The sequence below is a fragment of the Aythya marila genome (genome assembly GCF_965140915.1).
Source record: "Aythya marila genome assembly, chromosome: 1".
Taxonomy (NCBI): Eukaryota; Metazoa; Chordata; class Aves; order Anseriformes; family Anatidae; genus Aythya; species Aythya marila.
Window position 1 is genome coordinate 95,894,422 of NC_139042.1, and position 25,008 is coordinate 95,919,429.

The 25,008-nt window shown below is 37.8% G+C and overlaps 1 protein-coding gene across 2 annotated transcripts in view; it reads left to right on the top strand.

The window, feature by feature from the left end:
* RCAN1 (regulator of calcineurin 1) overlaps positions 1-21,918 on the top strand; it is a 46,976-nt gene extending 25,058 nt beyond the window's left edge. The window contains exons 1-4 of one of the 2 annotated variants that reach the window (XM_082751855.1): positions 12,463-12,767; positions 14,896-15,069; positions 16,026-16,185; positions 19,243-21,918. In XM_082751855.1, the coding sequence (XP_082607981.1) occupies positions 12,681-12,767; positions 14,896-15,069; positions 16,026-16,185; positions 19,243-19,406 (585 nt within the window). In that variant the 5' untranslated portion in view covers positions 12,463-12,680 and the 3' untranslated portion in view covers positions 19,407-21,918. Of the gene's footprint in view, positions 1-12,462; positions 12,768-14,895; positions 15,070-16,025; positions 16,186-19,242 lie in introns of those variants that run through there. The other variant, XM_082751854.1, reaches the window with a different exon arrangement.
* The last annotated feature ends 3,090 nt before the right edge of the window (positions 21,919-25,008 follow it).

Below are 25,008 nucleotides of genomic sequence, written 5' to 3' on the forward strand. Positions count from 1 at the left end.
TTTTGTCAGCAGCATCTTGTGCCTGGATATATTCTTGGTTATTCCAGTTTGGCCTAGTGGAATATGTTCGGTGTCTTGTTGTTTAGTAAGTTAAAGCTGTTGTGTTAACTCTTGAGGTAAATACACCTGGAGAAATTTAATGATAAGAAAGTTAAATCCATTTTCAGAGCCCTGTTAGCAGTGCAAGATAGCATTGCATTGAACACTGAAAACAAATTCCACCCTGTCTTTGTGTAGAGGAAAAAAAAAATTGATGCTATCACTGCACTTCTCCATCTATTTGGATTCTTTTTCTTTCTACTAAATTTTTGTATGCTTGACCAGATAGCCACTCCTAAGTCTTTCTGTCCTTTCTGGCCTTTGTTCTTTTGTAAAACCCAAAGCGCACATGCTATGCTAAATGCACTTCTCAGATCATCGCTTACTCACTGTGCATCTCAGTCTTTATATGCAGTCTCAGCTCATTTTTGTTTTGAGCTCTGGAAACTCAACAAAAAACAAGACATTTTTTCCGAAGATAAACTTAGTGGTTTTACTTAATTTTTATAGTGTATGGATTAAAGAAGGCCCTAATGCTTGCAAATTCCTCTGTATACTAAGCACGTTACACAGATTGCAGAACAAATGTCTGTCTTACTCTGCATGTGTGTTCTTGGCTGTCACCTTCTACAAAGTTCTGAATCCTCCTGTCTTTGTGTGCCATGGCATACGCTGGTACTTGTTCTAGCTTGTCTGGAAGCTCACAAGAGCTGCCTGCTTGGCTTGTGCCAAGCTGAATAGCTAACAACTAAGTTTTGCATGCTTCTTCCTTGGTCTTCCAGCTCTCTCCCGTCCCTGGTATTCACACATATCTTTTTTTATCACAAATGCTGTCCTTTAAGCCTTCATCCCTGTATCGTACTTGATTAAAACTTACTAGGAGGCTCAAGAGAGTCCGTTTATTTGACCTGCTGTCTGATGACTTTGAGAAAACTCTCCCTATCAGTATAAAGGACATGTTTCTTCTCTTGATTTGTCCTTGCGTGAAGGAACTCTGGAGGGGAAAAAAAAAAAGGCATTGTTTATTGTGTGTTTTTTTTAAACCTTGAAAGATCATTCTTTAAAGGATTGAGTAATCTCCTGAGGAGATTATCCCTGAATGGTCTCTGAATATAGGGTTATAGGCCCTTAGCAGTTCTCCTAGTGAATGTAGAGTACTCCTCAGAAACTCCTACCCTTTATGATGCTGTTTGCTAATGGCTGTTTCCTGCTTTCCAGGTGAGAGCAAGCTTTGTGAACTTTCTGGTACCTCCTAGGTGTACGGCAGCCATAAATATTCCTTGCCCTGCTCTTCTGTTTCCCAAAGAGACACCAGCTACTTCAGACTACATGGTTTGTAGCTCCCAGGTGCTGGTTGGCTTTGAGGTGCAGATGAGTGGGATGGCATTCTGGTGCTGATCAGGCTTTTTGGCAGCCTTATGTGAACTGGTGATAACTGCATGTCCTGGTTGCTCAGTTCAGATTAACACCTTCATTCCATAAATATCACTTCAAAAACAAAGTAGGGGAGTTCTTGTAGATTTTTCTGTTGAAGGATCTGTTCTCTCCTCAGCAGGTTTATTCATGACCACTTCAGTGGTGCTGCACAGGAGTTAAAGCATTGGAATAGCTTGTTTGTATAAGCCATCCATATGGACTGACAGAATGCAACACAGATCTTATTTACTTCTGATTTTGTTTCTTATTCATTACAAATACTTTTTTCAATGAAACAAAATTAAACAGAAGTTGTTTATCTCAGAGTACTTGCTGTGTATAAGATCCTAAGATACTTTTTTTTTTTAATAAGTCCACTATTCTGTTCAGTCTTGCAGTTTTGCAGATTTTTAAATGTTAGTTTTCAGCACATCAAAGTCACTTTTCAAAGCAGAATTATGTTTTTAATATGAATAGCAAAATAGTTACCAGTGAATATATTGTATGAAAAATGTTTTTCTTTCAGAACAGTTGAATGAGGGCAAAATTGCAATCCGTTTACAATGGATTGAGTAAATTCCTTGCAGGAGTACAAATAGGTTGCAAAAAGCTTTTAAATTTTGGAATATAGTTGCTATATTAAAGTTTTCGAAGTGAGTGTAGCTGGTTACTCAAGTACTCTGTTGTGGAATTTCCAAATTACGGCTTTTATGTTACCCGTCAGTGAACAGGAATTTAGTGTTTAATGATTGGAAATGGAAGTGTAAGTCATGGATTTTTCCAAGGAAGGAATAAGCACACTGTAGGTATTTATTTTTCTGATGGTTGGCTGGAAAACTGTCACACACTTGATCTGTAAATAGCCCCTCTGTGATACAGCACAGCTCTATATATTCTGTTTGAACATATGTAGGCTACAGAATGTAAGCATGACAATTCACGTATTTTAAGCTCCTCTTAAAAAATGTTGTAAGAGTCTATCCAGTTAAAACCACTACTTTCCTTCTTGGCAATGCTTTTGGAATCTGCGTTTAAAAAAAAAAAAAAAAAAAGAACACATTAGTGGGTTATATGACTTTTTATTCTTCAGTGGAGCAACTGCGGAATGGATAGCTTCTGTGTGCAGACAAATGGCTGAATTCAGCACTTGGCCTTGTAGAAACCTTGCTGACGTCTATAGGTGATGCACACTTCTGTGGTCAAAACTTTAGATTCATAGCTATAATGGCTTTCTGCTGGAAGGGCATACAGCTTCAGGGTACAATCTGTAGTTTCAGACTTCAAATGCATGCTTGTAATTCTATTAAGAACTCATTTGAGTGGGATTTCTTCTTTACTCTCCTTTTGAAACAATAGAAATAGATGCGGGCAACCTTCGGTGGAATTTTCTTCTGCCACGTAACAAGTTATTGAATTAAAATCAAGAAAAGCAGTTAGTTGACAGGCATTCACTGAAGCCAGATTGGGTTGCAATTCACATATCTTTAAAAGGTAAAATTTTTAAATGAAGGGAGAAGAAAGAGTTGTTTCTTTCAAGAATTATTGATTAAACGGTATACAAAACTGTTTCAGATTTTGGAGATATTGAGGAGAGACTGATTGTTCCAAACTTCTCTTTGTAACTTTTAAATTCAAACAAAAGCACTCTAAAGGTAATCAGACTGTAGGCAAGCCAGTAGGCTACTTCAGCAAATGTCATCAAAGAATAATAATAGCTCTTGAAGATTTTGCATCAGCTGTACTCCATCTGTGAGGGGGAGTATACATAATGACACCTGTGTATTATCTTTGGATGTAAGGCTATACCCAAATTCTCAACAATCCACAGGCATAGCGCTGAGGAAACATCTTCATGATCCCTCTTCCCAGCTCACAGGTTGAATGGAGGTAGCACCTTGCTGTGTGGGGGGGGTGGGAGAACAAACAGAATGCTGCTTGCAGCATGGCCCAAGCTGCCTTTTTGTACTTTCATTAGCCTTGGAGTATGTGCTTGGTTTTGGAGTATCGCCAGGCTGCAGAACTTATCGACTTACTTTCAATAAGAAAATGCAGGTGGAACTGAAGTTAAAGCACTGTTTAACCAGCCATGGTGAACTGATTTGATCTCCCCAGTGTGATAATGGAAGTTTCATTGCAGCTTGAAAGGCCCAGTTCAGTTTGAGTGTCATCAGATAAGAATGACTGGGTTTTGTTTTCCACCATCAGATGTCACTTGTGAAATTTTCACTTAATATGTGGTAAGATATGTCATCTTGCAACGTACTCTGAAATTGAGGAGTAAGGTAGTGGTGTAAGTCCTACTAAAACAGAGGTTGGTGGCATGCTATTAGCTTCCAAAATGATCAATAGAAATGACAACTGGCTTCAGAGTTTTCTTGCACTAAAGAACTTTGGAACTCTGTCCAACTAGTTGAGGAGAAATAGCCATCATAGAGATCCTTGTTCATTGGTTCAGAAACCACTAAAAAAGCTATCTGGCTGTGCCAGAACAGATTTGAAAACTAGATTCAGCCTTGGTTGCTCAAAGAAAAGTAGTTAGGCTTCTTAAATTGGTTTATCTGAAGCTTTAATATGCAGTGATTCATGCTTTATAATGGTAACTCTTGATTTAGATGTTGAGTAGGGAGAAAAGATAAGCTGACAGATTCATTCCTTCTGCTTTTTCTCCTCAGTATTGACCTTTTGTGATTACCTCCTTCATTATATAGAATGTGCAAAGTGAGATAAAAATATCTTGGGTTCTTTGGTCTGTTTAGAAAAGTTTCAATGGATATCGTTGGATATTGCATCAGCAGTGCTATTGTCCTTGTAATCCTGATGTGGTGGTCAGTGTGTTTCGTAAAACCAGAGAGCCAGACAAATGTTTATCAACATTTTGTTCTTTTAAATATTGCTTGAGATCAAGATTTTATTCTGATGAATGTATTGTTGAAGAAAAAAACAAAAACAAAAACAAAAAAACACTAAAAGACCACCTTTGACATTTGAATCTGGATCATAGCTGCCCAATTATCTTAGGATTCAGTTTTTCAAAGTTCCTGTTTTTATAAGATATATCATGTTTTAATGTATTTATGTGTTTACTTATCCAAACAGAGTTGGGCTTTTAAAATCATAAATGAAATTGAGGTTTGGTATTCTGTTGGCAGTTTTCATTTATGCCTCTTCCAGCTCCAGGATGGTAGGCACATGCTACCAGGACACCTGGATGTTGGACAGCTTTGACCACACTGGCTTCAGTTTTATAGGGTTTGAGTAAAATATTCTGAGTTGTGGGACCAAGCTGTATTACTCTTGGATCCACTACTAGTATTTCCCCCCATCTTCAGCGTGAGACGTTTGGAGAACCTGGTTCCTGCGTCTTTGGCTACCTCCTTTCTTTCTCATAAGCTGTCACAACTTGATTATCTATATGCATGAACTTCATTCCTCGTCACGTCTTGTCCTGGTTGCTGGTTTTACTTGCATCACTATCAAAATTTGCATATGTCAAGGCTAGCACTAAAGGTTCCTTTCCTCAAAATTTGGTCTCTAGTATCTAAAAGCTAACTCGTTTGAAGGCTAATGTACAAGCCCAGCACCAAGATGCCCTCTAATGCCCCTCAGCTCACTCTGTTGCATGGGTGACGTGTAGAGGCAGCATCAGAGTGCACCACTCCAGCTGTGGTTACTGTCAGGGTATGTTTGACATGTTTAAAGAATGCATGAATCCAACACTAAGCATGTGCCCTATCCCCTGGACCTCTCCCTCAACTGAATCTGGCTTATAAATAGCTTTACAGCTGTTCCATCTTTACAAAACAGAGCTCATCTTCAGAAGGTGCCCCCTCACGAGAAATAATGAACTGAAAACCTGTTTTTTTTTGTTTTAGTAGCTGACTTGTATAGCATGTCTGAAATAATTCAAGAGAGCACGAGACATCTTGCAAATGCACCTATCCATTAATTACTGTATCTCTTTTTCCCACACTAGTATTCAAATAAATAACCTTGAGAAGGACAGACTGATGATGGCTTTCCTATTTTTACTGGTAGGAAGAACACCTCGTGCTTCCTTTATTTCATACTTACGCGGTACTTAGAGATATTACTTCATAAATTGGGGAATGGGGGGGCAGGTGGGTGGGCTTATTTTTACAAGCAACTTCCTACAGTTCTGCAGTAAATTGTTTACAGATGCTTTTCCTAGAGTATGCAAAAATGAACTGAAACAGATTGCTTTAAAAGCCCTTCTATTTCAGTTGATAACAGATGTAGATGATCTCTGGAGAATTTTCCTTTTCTTTTTTTTCTTTACCTCCACTCTGAGAAAAGGATTAATATAGATACCTATATTTATAGAAGCCTTCAAAAAGTTTAAGGAGAAAGGGAAGAGTAGTTTAAGGATTTCCTTCCCTTTCCATAGTTAGCTTTTTCTAGTGAAGCATGTGCATCACTTCCATGAGTTAGATTGTAGCATTGTCCCCACCACCATCTCTTCCCCTTGCTTTTGTACAGTTGGCACTCCATTCCCATCTGGCCATGGGAATGATTGTATTCACATTTGGCTTGGTTAAAGAAAGATTATCATTGTGGTCTTTCAATTGTCTTTTAACTTCGATTTTTTTTTTTCTTTTATCACCCTATCTCCAAACATGGAATGGATTGGCCTGTAGTATTGCAGAACAGTCCTTCCTAGGCATTTTCATCCACTTCTAAGCAGCAGCTTGTCTTCATGAAGGTGTTTTTTGAAACCAGACTTTCTCTTGGTATGGGGAGGGGAGGAAGGCGGAGGCAGGGGATGATGGAAGAAGTCTTTATAATTGACCTCACAGTAACTTTTTCCTTCTTCTCAGCCCACCTGCCCAATTGCTGCAAAAGGACTTCTTGTTTCACAATACATTCTTTCTAGTGTATGGATTTAAAATGAGTGAGTTTGTGAATTTATACAGAATAAATTTGGAGAAATAGTGGAGTTCTCTGAAAACTCATTTTGATTGGCTTTTGTCCTTCTATAATTTTAGGTATGTAAAGTTGTTTGTCTTGATTTTTTTTTTTTTTTTTTTTTTAAGCACATAATGATGCCGAATCTTCGTAGCTTTTCTGCTTGCTTTTACGTAAGCTTTTCTTAACATTTTAAAAAATGGTCACTTGTCCCTCTGCTATGTTTTGCTGTTTGGAAGAAGAAAAGATTTTATTGGAACAGCTAAGTCCAAAACAGATACCACACCCCATGCATGTGGCCTTTGGTTTTTATTGTCAATTGAGCCTAGCCCTGTCTATCTGCGAGAAGTATCTACTGACACACCAAATACGCTGTTGATCATTGCATTGAACTAGTGCTCTTAGACAAGTTTTCAAGCTTAATTTCTGAAAAGTTGCTTTTTATATCTGGAAATATTGTCCAACAATTCAGTTTTATAGCCATTGAATATCTTTTTTTAAAGACATTCCTATATGCTGCTTGGCATAACTTGTAGTACAGACAAATAGGCTTTTCCCTTGTGTACCCTCCTGTATGGCATCAGATGCTTATATTTTAAAGCTGCATGGATTTTTGTCTCTACTTTTATGGCTGGAAATTGTGACTAAAATACTTGTTCGCATATGAAATAGTCAATGGTCATGTGTCTGCCGTTCCACATTATAAACAAAGTTAATGAGAGGAGTTGATGATGACAGTCTTAACTCCATGCTTCATGCCCCTTTTTCCATTTTGTCATTGTGTGGGTGTTACCTTGACTTAACACACTGCACGTAGCTCTGTATAATTTGGAAAACCAGTCTGCGTACTTGCATTGCTCTGCTCTCTGATTTCTTTACTGTAAATACATTTGCAGATGTTCTTGTACAGCTTATTCTCTGATACCAAAGACTTGTTTTTTACTTGCAGAGGACTTCTCTGCTAAATGTACTAACACACTGTGCATACTTCCTTGTAATATCTTCCTGATAATCTTAGGAATGAGCAGAACAATGAGTGCACAGCTCCACAAAAGAAGAAGAAACTGTCCATTAACCTTTTCAGCTGTATGATAACTCTCCCATATGCTCCCTGCCTTTCTCATACGTTGTATTTGTGTTTCTGATCGGTATTCCCCTGGCTTGAAAGAAGATTGTACAGCTATGTTGAGGGCTGTGTTACTGCCTGACTGCATAAGGAGGTGTGCAGCCATTTCACTGTTCTGCATTGGGTGTGAAGGTTGTCTGTCTCCCAGTGCCCAGCCTAATGTAAAGATTTTAAGGAGAAAAAGCAACAAGTGTGACTGATCTGCCAGTTGTTTTCACTTGATAATAAATCTCACCAGACTTGCAAAAATAATGTCCATTTTTTCCTTTGTCTTCATGTGGGGGGAGATCTTTTTTTGTTCAGAGGGGAGAGGTTGGATTCTTTTTCATTTTGACTAGTAAAATGTGGCTGTGTTACTGTACGGATATTTTAAGTCAAGTGACCTAACTCACTGCCCTCACTCGGCTTTTTGGGTGAGTCTGTTGACGTTGTGACTTCCCTTGCTCATCGAGTAAGCTTCCAAGCAAGCCAACCAAAAAAAAAAAGCACAACACAAAAAGCCTCTACAGCAAAACAACCTACCTCTTGAATCCCAAGGGCAGGAACTGAAGTTTTTCTAACAATAGAGAATGTTACTGTTTCCTGACTGCTCTGTTAATTTGTGGAGCACCCTAAAAGGTAGTTGAGAAAAACACGCAGTCAAGGATGTGTGCTCACTACTTCTTTCAATGGGTCTCATTTTGAGACTTAAACTTTTTGGTTTTGCCTGAATGAATTTTCAAGTCAACCTTAGATTAGTGTTAAGTTGCAGAAAGCATCACTTACTAAATTTTCACGTTCTTTCCTTCAGCACAGCTGTTACATGCTGATATCTAGATGTCCTGCTCCTGCATTGGCAAAACAGTGTAGGCTAGTAGGTCAGTCCTCTCTGTGTGCACTAACACACACCTGAATTTTAACTTCCTAAACCTAGACATGCATGGGTAGGTCTGGAAGTTGTTTGTAGCTTACTGTCTGCCCCCCCTTCTCCTTTCCCAACCACTAGGAAAAAGAAACCAGTAAGCATGATTATTCATTCTAGATAACTTCAAGGTGTTTATCCCTGCCCTAAATAAGGGCAAAGGCAAGATAATTAATGTGAAGACAGAAATAGAAACTGTATCTTTGATAGCAGAAGATCAGCAAGCATATATAGTGGGAGTGCAGGGACTCCAAAAGGAGCACCCGCCAAGGGTAATTGTAGAAGTATGCCAGTGATGAGAGAGAAGAATGGACTCCATTCTGATTTATAGCTCTTACAGTGGTTGTTTTATTCACTTACAGAATTACCAACATGCTTCGCTTCATCTTAATTTTCTTTCTTGGTTTGTTAGCTTTGATGTAGATAGATATTGACAACATAATCATTTTTTTGTGAATTGCCTTTTTTCTGCTTCTGCGGTCTCATTTCCTCCGCTGTGCCTTACCTATCTTATTGCAAGTAGAGATTAAATTATAGAGTAAGTAATGACGCTTGATCATTTTGTGTTTGCACTGTTCCAAATGTCCATTTGACTCCTTATTCTTCCTTTCCCTCTCCCCAGAAAAGCAACCTCAAAGGGGTCTGTTAAATTTCTGCCTGGGACGTGCTACTAATGGAGCATCTGTCAGGAGCTATTGAGGTTAGGGAATATTTAGTGAGCAACTCCTCTGCAATTTTTAGAGGCAGAGCTCAAATCTTAAAAATGAAGCTCCAGAATCTGTACCCTTCAATAGAAAGGTGAACTGTGAGAAACAAGGTCAACTGTGTTGTCACCTCACCTGAATCTTACCCATTTAGTTTCTCGTAGCTGAGTTCAGCAGCATCCTATTGCACTGATGAAGTATCAGCCATTGTTACACAGATGAAGGCATAGATCTTTAAGCAGGTCATCTCCTTACCCTTGGTCTCTTTTCTGTGTCATGTGGTCAGTAGGGAGTCTCAAAGAAAGAGAGAAGCAGCAAACTCTCTGAAGATGAGAGAGAAGGAAAAAAAAAAGCCTACTCTGATAGTATCAGAATGATGAATCCATGGTGCTGATTGTCATGCAGTGTTCTTGTTCCAGGTAGTTCATTGTGACTAGCAAACATTACAGGGCTTGATCACCACAGAAGAAACATTGCAACACTGGCAGAATTTTGTAATAGCGCTTTTGTAACTTTGGCTTCTACAATAGATCTCAGGGGTCTCAACTTAGTGCTGCTGTGTTGTTTAATTAAATGAAATGGGTACTGAGAGTGAGAATATGCTTTTTTTTTTTCTTTGAATGAAGGAACCCTTTTGTTTTGTTTTTAAGCATTCCAGGTAATTTATTTAATCCAATAATTGAAACACTGCACTTTGTTAGAACAGTGCAGTCTTTGTTAGACTGCACTGTTCTAACAAAGCATAGCATTAAGGGTATTAGGTTTTACTTCAAAGAGTTCTTTTTCAGGTTACTGGTTCTGTTTATTCTGTATTGTGAACGGGGCTTCAGTGTGTAGTCATTATCAATTTTTTTTAACCTGAGTTGTATCTTTGAGTGACTGGTGACACCACCTTACCAAAAAGTAATAATAACAATGCATAAGTGGGGCAGACTACAACTGGCTTATTTTCTTTGCTCTTGAAACTGATAAAGTAAAATTCTACTGTGTATCAGTGGAAGAGCCAATGTTTATTTTAAATTCAGTGAAAAGTGTGAAAAACTTGTCTTCTGAGATGTTACATGTTCTCGGAACTGGTTGGCGTCTTTAGAGCCAGCACAGTAATACCAGTAATGGTCCTATTTCAAACAATAAAGTTAGATCTGAAAAATGGCTGTAGGAAGACTTGTGAAGTCATTTTCCATGCACCTTATCCCTCGGTAAGATATAAGTGCCCTTGAGGATAATAGCAATCAAGTGTTTTCATTCTTTGGGAGATTTGGACCTAAATGTAAGTTGAGTTACAAAGGGATTTACGTACCTAGAACCTACCTGCCCTACTTTAAGCTGAGCCCAAAATAGGGCTTTAGCAGACCTTTACAACCACTGGGCTGATAGGAAGCTTTGACATGCTCAGCTATATAAAGGTGTGCAGCGAGGTTGCCAGAGGCTTCGTTCTGTTGGGTAGCTGGAGAACAGCCTCATGTGTCGGCCCTGTGAGGCTTTAGGAGCAACATCCTTTCCACCTGTCACCCACAAGTCACCCAGGTAGCCTCAGGGTGCACCAGGTGACTCTGACTCAGCAGCAGGTTATAGGGGGACCTTTACTTTCTTATCAGTAGCTGTAGCATTCACATAGGATGTGGGAAGCCAGTTTTCAGTTTCCATGTGTGCCCAAATGATTCATGGCCATGCTTTCCAGGTGAGCATCCAGACCACTGGCCCACAGAGTCATACTTGGCGCTTCCACTTCCGAAGTCTTTCAGACACTTGATGACCTGACACTTGATGACCTAATTCTAGGGCAAGAGCAGGATCCAAGACATACCCTGCATGATTTTCCACGTTAGCTCAGGTGGTTTGCTGCTCAGCATGATGGCTTTTTATGAGTATCTGCCTTCCTGGGTGCAGGCAGTGATCCTGAGAACTCAAACCAGTTCTTGCCGTATATGTGCCAAGTGAAACCTCAGAAGTGTTTGGTTGATACTGCAGTTCCTGCCCAACGCTCACCAGAAGGGATGCGGCACTGGTTGCTTCTCCCACCCTTTCTGTTCTTCAGGCACTTGGTACGCTAGGTGCTCCTGGAGCGATGGAGCCTTGTTATCTGCTACTTCCTTCTAGGCATTGAGTTTAATCACACTGACAGCATCTACACCAGTTGTTGCGTTGTCCTTCCAACCAGCTCTTTTACTGGAGCGGAGCTTATTTTAAAGTACCTTCAAGCAGAGGTACTAGGAAGTAGGTCTTGAGTGGTCTTTCACACTAAAGCAATTTATATGCCAAGGTAACTTTGCAGCAGCAGAGAGTTTGACTACTAAATGGGAATTTGTGCCTGTGGCACAGTCGGCATCCTTAACTTCCAGCAAGCAAGTAGAGCCTATGGAAATCAAGAAGGCTATTTACGTGAATAGTTACACAGGATTAAACACTTATGAAGTAAGGGTTTCAATTAATGACTGTTTATTGTTTGTGAGAGTTTCATAAAAATTGATGATTCTGTGATAGCCTCGTTTTATAGTCAAATGAACTAAATATAGTCAAATGAACTAAATGCACTTAGAAATTTGACTTCATTATGAATTTTGATCTCAAGCTGTGTGGGAAGTTTCCAAGTAGTCTGGAAATTCATTAAGCTTCAGCTTAAATGTAATGAATTACTTTAAAATGGTAATGATATTTTTTTTTTGTGAATTGTTCTTGATACTTCTTGGGAAATGTTCTGAAACTAGGATACAAATCCACGAACCAGTCCACGTTCAAAACTGTAGGTTTCATAGCTCGTCACTGCCATTGATAGTTCAGGTTGTCTCTTAAAACCCTGCCAGTCAATTTCTGATGAAGCTGTGTTTATTTAAATAAATAAAGAAGTTTGCTTATGGGGCTCATGCTGGGTTCTTAATGAAGTGGGGATGGAAGTTAAATCCATCTAGTTGCATTGGAGAAAGCTTCAAAATGAATTCTCACTGTAATGGGGAAAAAGTATTTTCATAGATCAATGCCTCTTAATCTCCAAATTTCAGCCTGTGTATTTTTTCCAAAAAATTACTGAAAGCTATTGACCTGAGGGATTTGTTTTCCGTTCCAAAGTCTTGAAATTTTCCTCCTGGCTAATTACAGCCTATTACTCTAGACTTTGGTCCTTTAGCAGTAACATTTTCCATCTTAAGATGGGTTGTCCCATTCCAGTGAAGAGCATGTTGTCTGAGTGCTGAATGGAATTACTACCAGTGGAAACTATGCTGCAAGAGGCTTGATAAAGCAGCTGCTGTGCAAACCTCAGCTGCTTTTTCCATCCTCCCGAGCGCTGGTAATTAGCATAGGGAAGCTGACTAATGTGCTGACGTCACCTCTTTCCAGTAGAAGCTTACATTTTGTTCCTGACTGCCTCAAAGCATGCAGGACTTTGTTCAGGAATTCGCTGTCACATACAGGATGCTCTGAAACCTTTCCTTTTTTCTTTTTCTTTTTTTTTTTTTTTTTCTCTGAGGGGCCGGACTTGTTTCCCTTATAAACACTGCCTGCAGAGCCAGCGGCTTCCTTAAAAGTAATTGGTTTCTGCTGGACGGCAAGTATCGCCTTAGCAAAGAACAAAATGCATTTTAGAAATTTTAACTACAGTTTTAGTTCTCTGATTGCCTGTGTGGCAGATAGTGATGTCTTCAATCAAGCAGAAACAAGGGTATGCTTTATCTTTTGCTTTATTTATACGGACTGCTGGGATGTTAAAGGTCTAGAGGTGCTGTACAAAACTGTTCAGAATACAGCTTACCTCGGTAGCTTCTTGATTTACAAGGAAAAGCCAGTTTAATATGAAGGTGTTGGGTCTTAGAAGTCTGCAACGGTGTGCTCTGATATGAATGAATCTCACTGTGGAAATTGTTAGATCTTAAGCTGTGTGTTTCTGGAAAAAGATCAGAAGTTTACCTTAGACATTTCTTGTCTCTGTAGTGTATTCTTCGATTTCATGCATGTTTTCAGCAATGTTGAGATTATAATTTTGGTAGTAAGATTCTTGTAACTTATATACCTTTTTTGGTAGTTTTTTTTTGGTTGGCTCTATAGTTGTTAATAACAATGTTAGAACCGTAAGTTCTCTCAGATTTGTATTTCCCTGATTAGAATTAGTATTGTGTAAGTAATCCAGTCCTGATACAGGCAGTTGTTGATTGCTAAGATCCCTGAAGTACAAAAATAATACTTTGTTCGTTATCATACTGTTACCGTGATATTTATGACCTATGTAATTTGCGCACACAAAAAACTACAGATATTGCACAACTCTTGCGGGCACTCTGAGTTTAAATGTTGAATGTGAACTTTGAAATGCAATTCAGCATGGATTTCTTTTTTTTTTCATATGACACATGTCTAAGACTTTTACAAATGCAGGCTTAGTTTTCATGGTTTCATCCAGCTTTCTTTCCAGTACAGTAGGCTAATAAATACAGGCTTCTGTGCAGAGGGTTCTGTTCTTGTCTCAGATTTCATTTTGAAGCTTAGATGTGGCTCAGCAAGAAGCAGGACAGCAGTGGTTTTGAAATATCTTTGAAAATATCTTTGAAATATACTGGTTACGTATATAGCTGACAAGTTTGTGAAACAGCTCTTCAGAAAGGAAAATAAAATTTTGAAGTAATCACTGCTGCCTTAGATAATCTCTGTTGCTTTCCCTACTAATTCAAAATTAGTATTAAAAAAATGCATGCAGTTCTATATATCTCCATATTTTGACTTCATATTCAGCTTCCAGTAAACTTTGATGAAGATATCTGAAATGCTAGCATGCTTGGTCTGTCTCCATCTCTGAAATAAGGCTTGTAACTGATTACTGTGTCCTAATGTGAGCCTGAAACACTTTGCAAGAGCATGCTTCCTGCTTTTTCTCTTCCTTTTCTCTGGTGTCCTCAAGTAAGAGTGCAAGTACACTTTATTTAGAAATAAAAAATAATAATAATAAAAAAAAAAATCTGGTTTGCGTAGATGCCCCAGGACCACAAACATTAAATGCATCATGGAGATTACCAGCTGTTGGTAAATGTGCTTAAATCTTTTCACACAGTCAGGCCAGCAAAGTAATTCAGCTGCAGATCTATTAAGGTATGAGGCTTTGGTCCAGTTCCTACACTTACCACACGGTCAAAACAGAAAGTGTGTCAAAGGCCTTTCAGGAGCTATATGGTTAGTGCTTAGGGCTTTTTAGAAGAGCCAGTGGGAGCCTTCTTAGAATTCAGTTCCAGAAACAGAAGAGGCTATTAAAGTAGTGTTCAGTAATATATTTTCTTACCATGCATTTTCCTAAGTGAAAGTAGCAGCTATTAAAAAAGGCGATGTTCATGAACTTTATTATGCATGCTGAGTCACTGAAGAAAATTGCTTTTAACTTGCAAATAAGCTTTTTTCATTTTTCTCTATTAAAACTGTTGTGTTGGTTTCCTTGAAAATTACTCACTTAGACAAAGGCATGCTTGGCAGACTTTTTTTTAAGGCCTTTGGTTATTAATTTTGTAAAACAAGCGTTTCTTTTCAGTATCGTACCAACACCATTAACTAATATTTCTATGTCATCTAATCAGATGCTTCTTATTGATAATTTTGCTGATTAAGATGTAAAAAGCTTCCATAGAGGAAGAAAGAACAAACAAGTAATAGGTTAGAAAAGTTTTAAAATAAATAAAAAGATACCTGAGCTATAATGAATATGCCAGTACTTAAGTGTTGATCTCCCCCTCCTGACAACTGTAATTTCTGTATTTCTTTAGAGAAAATATACAGTGCTGTGTTGACTTTATTTGGTCCTTTCTTTTCAGGCCAAATTTGAATCGCTGTTTAGAACATATGACAGAGATATCACCTTTCAGTATTTTAAGAGCTTCAAAAGAGTACGAATAAATTTCAGTAACCCTTTATCTGCGGCAGATGCTAGAGTCCAGCTGCACAAGACAGAATTCCTTGGAAAGGAAATAAAACTGTATTTTGCTCAGGTAGGTCTCTGTGATTATTCTTGCAAGGTACTAAAGTGTAACTTATTAGTGGTAAGCTTCCACAGGTCTCCTGTCATGCTAATGAACACTTACTTTTTCATTTTGGTTAGAGAATCACAGGTTGGTCCAAAGCTACACGTATGTGGAGGCTCTTGCATATTTTGCATGTCTCCTTTTGTATTGCTTAGATTCCTTTGGGGAAAGAGTAGATGATAGTGATCAACATAGTCAAAGATAGAATTTACGGGGTGGGGAAAGCCAAGCGTGTTGGCCAGCAGTACGCACACAGAAGAAAAGAATGCTCAAACGGTATGTGCGGGACCCCGAAGTGTAGCAGTATGTGCTCAGGACTCTAGCACACGTTTGTACTTGAAGTTTGCCATCAGTGGAGCTCTCTAGCTAGCTAGCTTCTCCTGCTAAAGATATTAAACTGCCGCAGATTCTGGTAATCTGGGTGCTTTTTGGTAGCTATGGTGTGTATTCCTTCATAAACTCAACGGGAAAATTAATCTCTGTGTCTGTTTCAGATGTCAATAGGGACAGTCCTGAAGGAGCCAGTTTATTTATATACCTTCTAGAATTCTCACCACTCTCACTTGTGGTAATAAGTTTCAACACCATTTGTCATTAGACCTTAAAACCCATATCTAGCTTCTTCCTACTTCAGTATTTTAAGGACAGATATTTTCTGGTGAAATTTATGTAGAACTCCATAACGAGAAAATGTAGACATACACACCTCATTGCATGTTTCATCAGAGTTAACGGATGTGGTGGCTCGTCTGTATTTTGTATACGGGGTCTTTCAGATAGCTCTCTTCAATAATACTGTTACATGCTGCCACCTTGAGTGCCTGCTACAGCATAACATCTAGCTGATGTTAAAATTCCTCATTAATGATGAATTCATCAATAATAGTGAAATAACTTTTTTTTTTAATGCTTATTTTTTTCAGACTTTGCACATTGGAAGCTCGCATTTGGCACCACCAAATCCAGACAAACAGTTTTTGATTTCACCTCCTGCCTCTCCACCTGTTGGTTGGAAGCAAGTAGAAGATGCTACTCCAGTGATTAACTATGACCTTTTATATGCTATCTCCAAGTTAGGACCAGGTAAACAGGATTAGAAACACCCAAGTTTTGCTCAAGTAATACACCTTTTCAACTGAATTTCTATAATTTTTCAAATGAATTACTGTTCGCCAATTAAATTCATAGTATCAGAAAAAGTAAGCTATGCTTTCTTACACGCACAGTAACTCCAGAGGATCATTTGAAGTGCCCAGGCCTCAACAATATGATGTTTTGTGATTTGTAGAGAACATGAATATTGCTTCAAAAATATTAGCTTGTTCACCAGAATTTTCTCGAAGTAGTTTCCTAAAAATAGAGGAAGTTGAGTAGTGGTATGCCTTCTGCAGAGACAGGAAAGTCCTGTTTCAGATGAGGACATTAAAACAGTTAACAGTTACGTAGCTCTGAACTAGAATTACCTCCATGCACTCTGAGATAGCAGTATGTGTAGGTGGAAGACTATCTCAGGTTTGAGGCACCAATTTTCTTTCGGAATTAAGAGGAAGAAGTTTCTGCCACTCCCAACTCCTTGGTATTTTCATCTTTTGCAGTTTACTCAGTTATTGGCAGCTTTGAGGTTTGTTTCAGCCTGGGAAGGAAGAATTTCCATCCCTCTCTGTCCAAATTAGAGGAGATAACAAGAATGCACACTTATTGTTTATTACCATTCATTTCTAGTGGTATCTTGTCAGTTGCTTTTCATTTCAGCTGTGTAGGCTGTTGATGCATCTATTTATTAAAAATACATAGCACCACAGATAGGAGAAACAGTTCTACCTGGTCTGTTTTAAACAATATTATTTTGATACAAAGTTCCATTAAACTGAACTAACTCGTATTTTAAGCATGCTTCGTGGATTGATATGATCTCATTCCTTGATGTCATTTTATATCTCAGTTAAAACAACTTAATGAGAGTTAATGCAAATTTAATTTTCCACAATTTACAGGTTGTGACTCTGACTTAACCTGTTTGCAACTGTCCTATTAGGTTTAGGGGAGAGAACAAATGAATATATTTAGTAGCAGCATCAAAGAGAACATAAACTGTAGTCTGATTTATTTGGCTGTAATATGTTTATATATCTGCTTGCCTACCAGCTTAGGGAACTTTTATTACATCAGTAGGAAGGGAGTGGAAAAGGGAAAAGGTAGAGGAGAATTTCTACCTCCTCATGTATCAGCTATGCAGTAGTATGTTATGGTTGTCTGTGTAACAGCTTATGGCCAACTGTATGCTGGTGAAATCCTCATTTCCTAATGAAAATAATATGTGTCTCAGACGACTAGTGAATTACTCCTACCTGTGAAAATTCATACCTTGCAGTCTGTGGAGGGATAAATATCTATGATTATGCTAGGATAAAAATTGGGGTGAATTACTGTAAGTTTTTAATCAATACTATATTTCATATAGTATGTGAATGATGGGACAATTTATAGGAAACAATTTATAGGAAAAATACTACAGTTAAAATGAAGGTATAAAATAGTGCCAAAATCATTTGTTTATCCAGAAGTGTGTAAACTAAACAGATAAGCCTGATTAGGTCTTTGAAACCATTAATCGAGAATACTCCTGACATAGTAAATATTTTTGTCAAAGACTTTATTTTCCTGAAATCAGTTTTTGAAACAAAAGTCCCATAAGATTATGTTCATTGGAATAAAAGTTGTTTTGGATGAAGGACTTGGAATAAGTAGTGTTACTGCTGCTGATCCTGTGAAAGCTCAGAGCTTGCTTGGTGGGTGCTGGTTTCTTAGCTATAAACTTTCCTTTAAATTGTATCCATACCAAAAAGAAATCTCTATGTTTTAAATACTTAAAAGTTTACTAAGTAAAAGCTGGTGGTGTTTCCCCTGCAAATTCTGTTATTAAGATGCCCTACAGTAAGGTTATTGGCAGATCTGCAATCCCTTTCTCCATGAGATTTTTCACATACGTAGTGAATGTTAAGCCCTATAAAACTCTACCTATTTACTGTAAGGTTTATTGAAACATGGGCTTAATGACTCAGTACCAAGGAGCCAGGTGCAAGCAAGGGTTACTTCAGCACAGTGGTTTGCATGTTTTAGAAGAATTGTAGGCAAGAGCCTTTTCCTCTATGGAACTTGTGCTCTTGCCAGTTCCTGCTCCTAAAGTGCTCTGCGAAACAGAGCAGAGACCACTTTAGAGCTTTGGCAGGCTAGGGTGTGCAGCTTGTCACAGGTGTTAGCTCTCAGACAGCTGATCACTGAAGTGGTCTTCGAGAAGACTGTTTTCTCCACTGAGAGGTAAAGAGTATAAAGTAACATGGAAAAAAAAACAAAAAAACAAAAACAAACAAACAAACAAACAAAAAAAAACATAAGGAGAGCTCATCAGGTAGAATGTGGTAGAAAGAAATAGTTTGGTTTTCCTGATCTAACATAAGACTAAAATTATTTAACATCTGGTTAGATTTAAAAGCAATTATTAACCTTGTGGTAAAACCAGAGTTCAAATCAGTGGTCAACCAAATTTGTCATAGTACCTCTGCACCCAGACTGTATTATAATCTTCATGTTTCACCTTGTATGTGCGTGATGCTTGCTGTCTAGCTCTTGCTCCACAGAATGCCAGAACAGTTTTAAAACACCTCTGTGCGAGGTGGGTAAAAGTGCATCCAGCTTTCTTAACAGTGAAAGCTTTGGAAGGAAAGGAAGATCCTGTGGTTTTGTCATCATTGAGGAAAAATAAGTCTGCATGGTACAGTGAATGGATAGTCTTTGTATGCTTTAAAATGACAAAACAAAAACCGCACACCAGGAAGTCTTATGACAGCTCACATAGAATGCTTTCTTAAATGCCTAGGGTAACTTACTTTCTCATGTAAGAAAGTAGGTGAGCACTGTTGCTTTGGAAATAATACTTAAATACTTCTGGATGGTGAATATGATGGTTCACAATGCACCTGCCTGTGACATCTGATGCTTTGTGACATCAGGCTTTTAGTCATCAACATATTATACAAGTAGCATTAAAAAGAACAAATCTTTTCTTTTTAGTCATTTCTTTCATACTTTTCTACAAAATAGATCATATTTAACCACTTCTGTTAATATTTTAATTTCCAGGAGAAAAGTATGAGCTACATGCTGCAACTGACACTACCCCTAGCGTTGTTGTCCACGTCTGTGAGAGTGACCAGGAAAACGATGTGGAAGAAGAAACAAAGAAACCCAAACCAAAAATAATTCAGACAAGAAGGCCGGATTATACCCCTGCCCATTTAAGTTGAACTGCCATAGTATTTTAACGGTTACAAGTAGGTGTGTTCAAGGGAAACATTTACTATGGAAACGGCAGGTCACAGGTTTGGTGGCAACAGCAGCAGTTGTAGTAGGAGAAATTCCAATGTAAGTTTGCTCAGAAAAAAATACAGGAATTTTCATCCTTGTTTTTGATGCTGCAGGTCGATAGATGTCATGGGTGTATTCCCTGATCACTGGGAATGAAGACAGGCAGAAGACGACATTTTGAGACCTAACAAGACAAACTGTGGGTTTATTTTTTGGGGGTACTGTAAGCTTTTACGTTATAAAGCAACAGGGGGAAGCTTTCTTTGTTCTGTCTCTAATAAATCCTCAAACTAATAGGCTAGTCATTGTGTGGCATACGTAGCGATAACAGAGGTGGTTTTAAAGATAAGACATTGGGAATGGTAAACCTTTTTCTTGTAATAGATTTTGTGCATGTGTATTCTTGGTCTTCTAAAAGTAACTTTGCATTATTTTCTATAGTTTCTCACGTTTTTGGAAATCTGGGAAATTGTTTAAAGTATTTATTATCTCAGCATCCCGGACTTACTACTAGATATGTATATACATATATATTTATATTTGTTTTTATTGGCACTCAGTTTTCAGCAGGCATACAATTGGCACCCTACCTTGGTGCTATGTAACTTGTGCTATTACGATTTTACTCTTTTAAATGCCGATGTAGGATTTTGTCTGGCAAAGTTATAGAAAAAATGTGCAATAGGAAAGTTGTTTAAACAAGTTGATTTTAAATTATTTAAACTTAAATAATTTATATCTTCACTAGCATTTGTTCAGTAATCTCAACTTTCTCATTTGGAAAAAAAAAAGTATTCTTAAATGTATAAATAAAGCTAATGTTGCATATTCACAGCAATGTACTTTTCCAGTGAAAAAAATGATAATGAATGGAGAGTAATGAGAGCGCTGCTCAATATGTGAATCTGCATTGCTGTGAACAAAGGTCTAACAGTGATAGAAAAATTGCACACACTGTGTAGAACAGCGAAGCGAGATGGAGTGCCTTTTCCTCATTCATTCCTGATGTGAACTGTTCTACAAGCTGCACACTTGTATCTTTTTCTACTGGCTTTCTATGTTGATAAGAATATACTTTCTTAGCTTTGCTTCCAAAATAAGCTGGTATTTAGAAATGCTTAATGCCAAGTAACGATGCATACTTAAGTAATGGGTATACATGGGAGAAGCTTTTTTTATATGTTAGTGTTTAAAGACAGTAGCTTATCACATACAAGTTTGGTGGAAGAAAGATGGCAGAAGTGTATTTTCTTATTTGTTTTTTAAAACTGAGATCTTCACTTTGAAATGGGTTTCAGTAATTTTTTTTAAAGACAATAACTGATACCTGTGGGCAAATATCACTTACAATTTTTAGGGGACATTTGAGGGTTTCCAACACGTTTCTAAAATTCAAAAGTTTGCTTCTGTCATTTTATTTTTGCCACAGTTGGTCTGAGGATGAGTTTTGTAGCTGGAGTTAATGTTCAAAAAAAAAAAAAAATCCATTCAGTGCCATTTGAAGCAAACATTAATTTAAATACCCAGGTTCACACCTCATTTTTAAAATAAAATATTAGTGAAGCAAGTTGCATAATGAAGCCATTCCAAGCTGTGGTGCAGTGTAAACATGGTTTATTGAAGGCATGACATTATACTAAGTAAAACAGAGATTGATATCCTGTGACCAAAGATAAGAGGAATATATTAAACTTTTAGTTATGACCTTGTTCCGAGTGTTTCAGTTCGCAGGGCATACCGAACACTGACAATTGGTGTCTATCTTGGACCTAACTCAAGTGGCACACTCTCCAACTTAAGGTGCTTAAGGTTATTTTGTTTTTTTAAGGTATAACAATCAGCTGGGTACATGTACTGCCTATTAACACCCCAAAATAAATAAAATGGAGAGGAAACTTTGTAAGCTTGCCACAACTGTCTTTAAGCCTTCCCAAGATTTTTTCCATGTTTCTAAAATTACTACTGGGCTTAGGGTGTTTTACATCATACAGTTTGAAATTGTTGAAATCATTTTTGTCCTATTTCCATCTTTATATGATTACCAGTGAAAGTATTAGTTTTGCATTAGCAACTTAGTTGCTGCTCTGCTTTGTAGCAATACAAAGAAAGCAGTGCTGATTTTCAAGTAAAAGTGAAGAAAGATAAACAAAAACATGATTTTCCAAGTTTATTACACTGCCATCCGCCTCATAAAGCGGGCACTGGGAACCATGGACGGAAGACTTGGGATGGCTACCCTTCTGATGGCGATTGTAAACAAAGATGGTGAGACAGTAACTTGCCTGTTTTTTCTGGTTCTGTATCTCGGCTTGTGCCACCTCCTGTTATCATTACTACAGTATATTGCTTGCTCTGTTTTTTTTAAACATTCAAATGAATGCTTAGTTGGTATTTTATACAATTGTATAGTATGGGGCATATTTAAATTAAAATATTTTGTCTTCTTGTAAATGTTGTGGTGTTTCTCCATGAAATTATTTGAAGATTTTGCACCAAAACATGAACTTAAAGCTTCCAAACGCTGTTGATTTGAATAAGGTTAGAATATTAGAATATTGTTCCATCCTTACCAACAAAATGGATTTATTCACAGTGAAACTCTTCACAGCCTTTTGCTTAAGTGACTTGTGTGATCTCAATGCAAGTCTGAGGATATACTAGTAAATTAAGTGGTCCAAAATATTCCACTTAAAAACTGATTCTTCTGTGCCTAAAGTTGATGTGCTTCCTAATAACAATATCAATGTTTTACTGTTCTATAATAATCCCTCTGTGATCATATTATCATTACCAGTTTTCTTCTACAGCATGAATAATTCTATTTTTAAAGCTCTTGGAATATGAAAATGTAAATATTTCTTGGGCTTTACCTGGTAATCCTACATCTCTGAGTTGCAAAACGTTATACAAAAATGAATTGAAGGTTTCACTCAATGAAACAGAAATCCTCTCATGGCAGAAAGGAGTTATTGATATTAATGCTGGTCATTCTTCTCAATACTTATGACTGGGAAGTATTGATGTTTTTAAGTAATTGTCCTATACATGGGAATGGTTTGAAGTAGCAGTTCTGTTGCTTATCGATAGCAGGCCCATCCAGGGGAATTCCTGTGTAGGCTAACAGGCATAACTTGATCCTTAAGTGATCTAACAGAGGATACAAGGTATTGTGCAATTTCAAGCAACAGCAATTGAACCATCCTATTTTACACAGAAAATCTCTAATTTCATTTATTTTTTTAGATGTTCAACTCACTGTTTTATTACTTGCATTCTGCATAAGGATAGCGTCCATGATCTTATAAATGTGGAAGTAATCCCTAGTTGTCATTTATCAAGACTTGTCAGTTTAGCGATGCATGTTGCTATTATCAGGTTCTGTGTTTATGCATGCATTACTACGTTAATGACCTTACCAAGGTGAATTCAACTACATGTAAGACTGAAGTTTGTTTCTAATCAGGGTGTTGTTTCTCAGAGCAGCAGTAAGTGTAGTAGCTTTGATATTTGAAATACTGGACAAGTGTATTAGTTGTTCATGTGTAGTCCAGACTTGTCAAGGGTGGGGAAGGAATGAACTCGAGCAACTCTCTCATACCATTTTAACAGTTGCAGCATGGGTTTTCCCCTAGGCATAATCACCTGCCTAGTCAAGTTTTGTTTTGTCACACTAGAAAGAACGTCTTGGGGGAAGACCAATTCTTTAACTTGAAACTGTGATTTGTATCTGTAAAGCTTGCTTGCTAGCTGTGGTATGTCCAGAGCCATCTCCCACTTCCAAACATGCTGTGGTAGCGAGGGGTGGGCCTTTACTCTAGGCATGGGCCAAGTTCAGAAATTCACTTAGTAGGCTTAGCTGTTGCACTTCCTCTATCATCTTTGCTTTTATCCTGGATTATGTCCAATGTGCCTTTGAAGCATTTTACAGAAAATTATATCCACTTAACGCTTTCATTAATTCATGTTTTTAGCGCTTTTATTAATCCATGTTTGGATGTCTAAAAACAAGACTACAGAACAACTAATAATAATGAAGACAAAATATTCCCCAAGATGCTGTACTCTACCATGAGAAAGCAAGACCAGAAAAGTGACTCAGTTGATAAGTAGTCAATGGGATGGATCTGGCAGGACTGGATTTCTCTTCTCTGACAAAATTTCCATTGATAAGTAATAACTCTTCCACTTGAAACCTTTTGTCATTTACCTAGTCTGTGCTTATGTGTGTGAATTGCAGCATCTCTGTCACCTTGCTTGTTGTTTTTTTTTTTTTTTTTTAGTAACTGGCAGTTGGTTTTTAGTGTGATACTCTGAGGTATGAAAAAAAAAAAAAAAAAAAAAAAAGATAGGAGTTTAAGCCTGAAAGATTCAATAGGTGGAGAAAGGCTTAAAGTGGCACTTCATCACTTCTCGCAGTTGTGTTGTCACCCATTCTCTTTGGGACTTTTTCCCTCTGAAAGTCCAGCCCAAGAAGCTGCAGTTCTTCCTAACGTTGTTTCTCGCTCTCAACCACCTTTCTCAAGATGGCATTCCCTCTGTTTCCAAAACACTTGAGGGTCTCTGGGTACTTAAAAGAATTTCCTGGGTCTTTCTGAAACACTTTGTTCTGTTTTGAAATCTTTCTTCTACTACACATCTTTTTTGTCCTTCTGCCTACATATCGGAGTTGACTGTACTATCTACCAACCACGGCTGCTACCTCCTTGGATTTTACGTGTGACTTTGTACCTGCCTTCGTATTCAGTGTATATGTTTTTGTTGCCACAGGTATGTGCCAGGAACTTATTTTGTTTGCAGTTTCATTACTGATATGTCCCACTTGCATGAACTTTTCCAACATTCACGTGATGCCCAAGGTGTCTTGTCTTTAGTTAATCCTAATGAAATTGTATCTGTTTTTCTGTCTGATCTGTGTTGCATGTCTACCATTTATACACGTTTAACCTTTATTTCTTTTACTGATGTAAATTGTTGTACACTGTTCTGGTGCTGTGCATCTGTAACTCTGGCCAGCCATAATCAATTCCCAGGAACACATACCTTCAGTAATTATGTAGGCCTGGAAACAAGGCAGAGTCCCATGGGTGCAATTCTGGCTGCTTGGTGCTGTTGTCAAAATCTCTGAAAACTTTGATGTTTTTTGCCCTACTGGTACCACTTCACAAGTCCAGTGAAGAGAAGCTTGTTCAAAGATAAACAAATGTTCAAAGAGCTCTAGAGTATAGACAGGCTTTTGACTCATAGCTGTTCTCTTTTTCCTTCTCTCTCTCTCTCTCTTTCTCTCTCTCTCCAGCTTTAATTTCCTTTTTAACTTGTTACAGTTTTTAGTCAAAATAGACTCTTTACATAATGCTCTACTCTGAGTCTTTGCACTTGATATTGAGGATTTCTGTGGGTAACCAGTCACAACTCAATTGTTTCCATATTTATTTTCTTGAGTGCCCCAGACCCTCACTGCTTTAGTTAAAGGTTTTACCAAAAGGGGCTTACTGAGCTACTGCAGAAATCCGGAGAAAGAAAATTTCTGACTTCTTTTAGTGC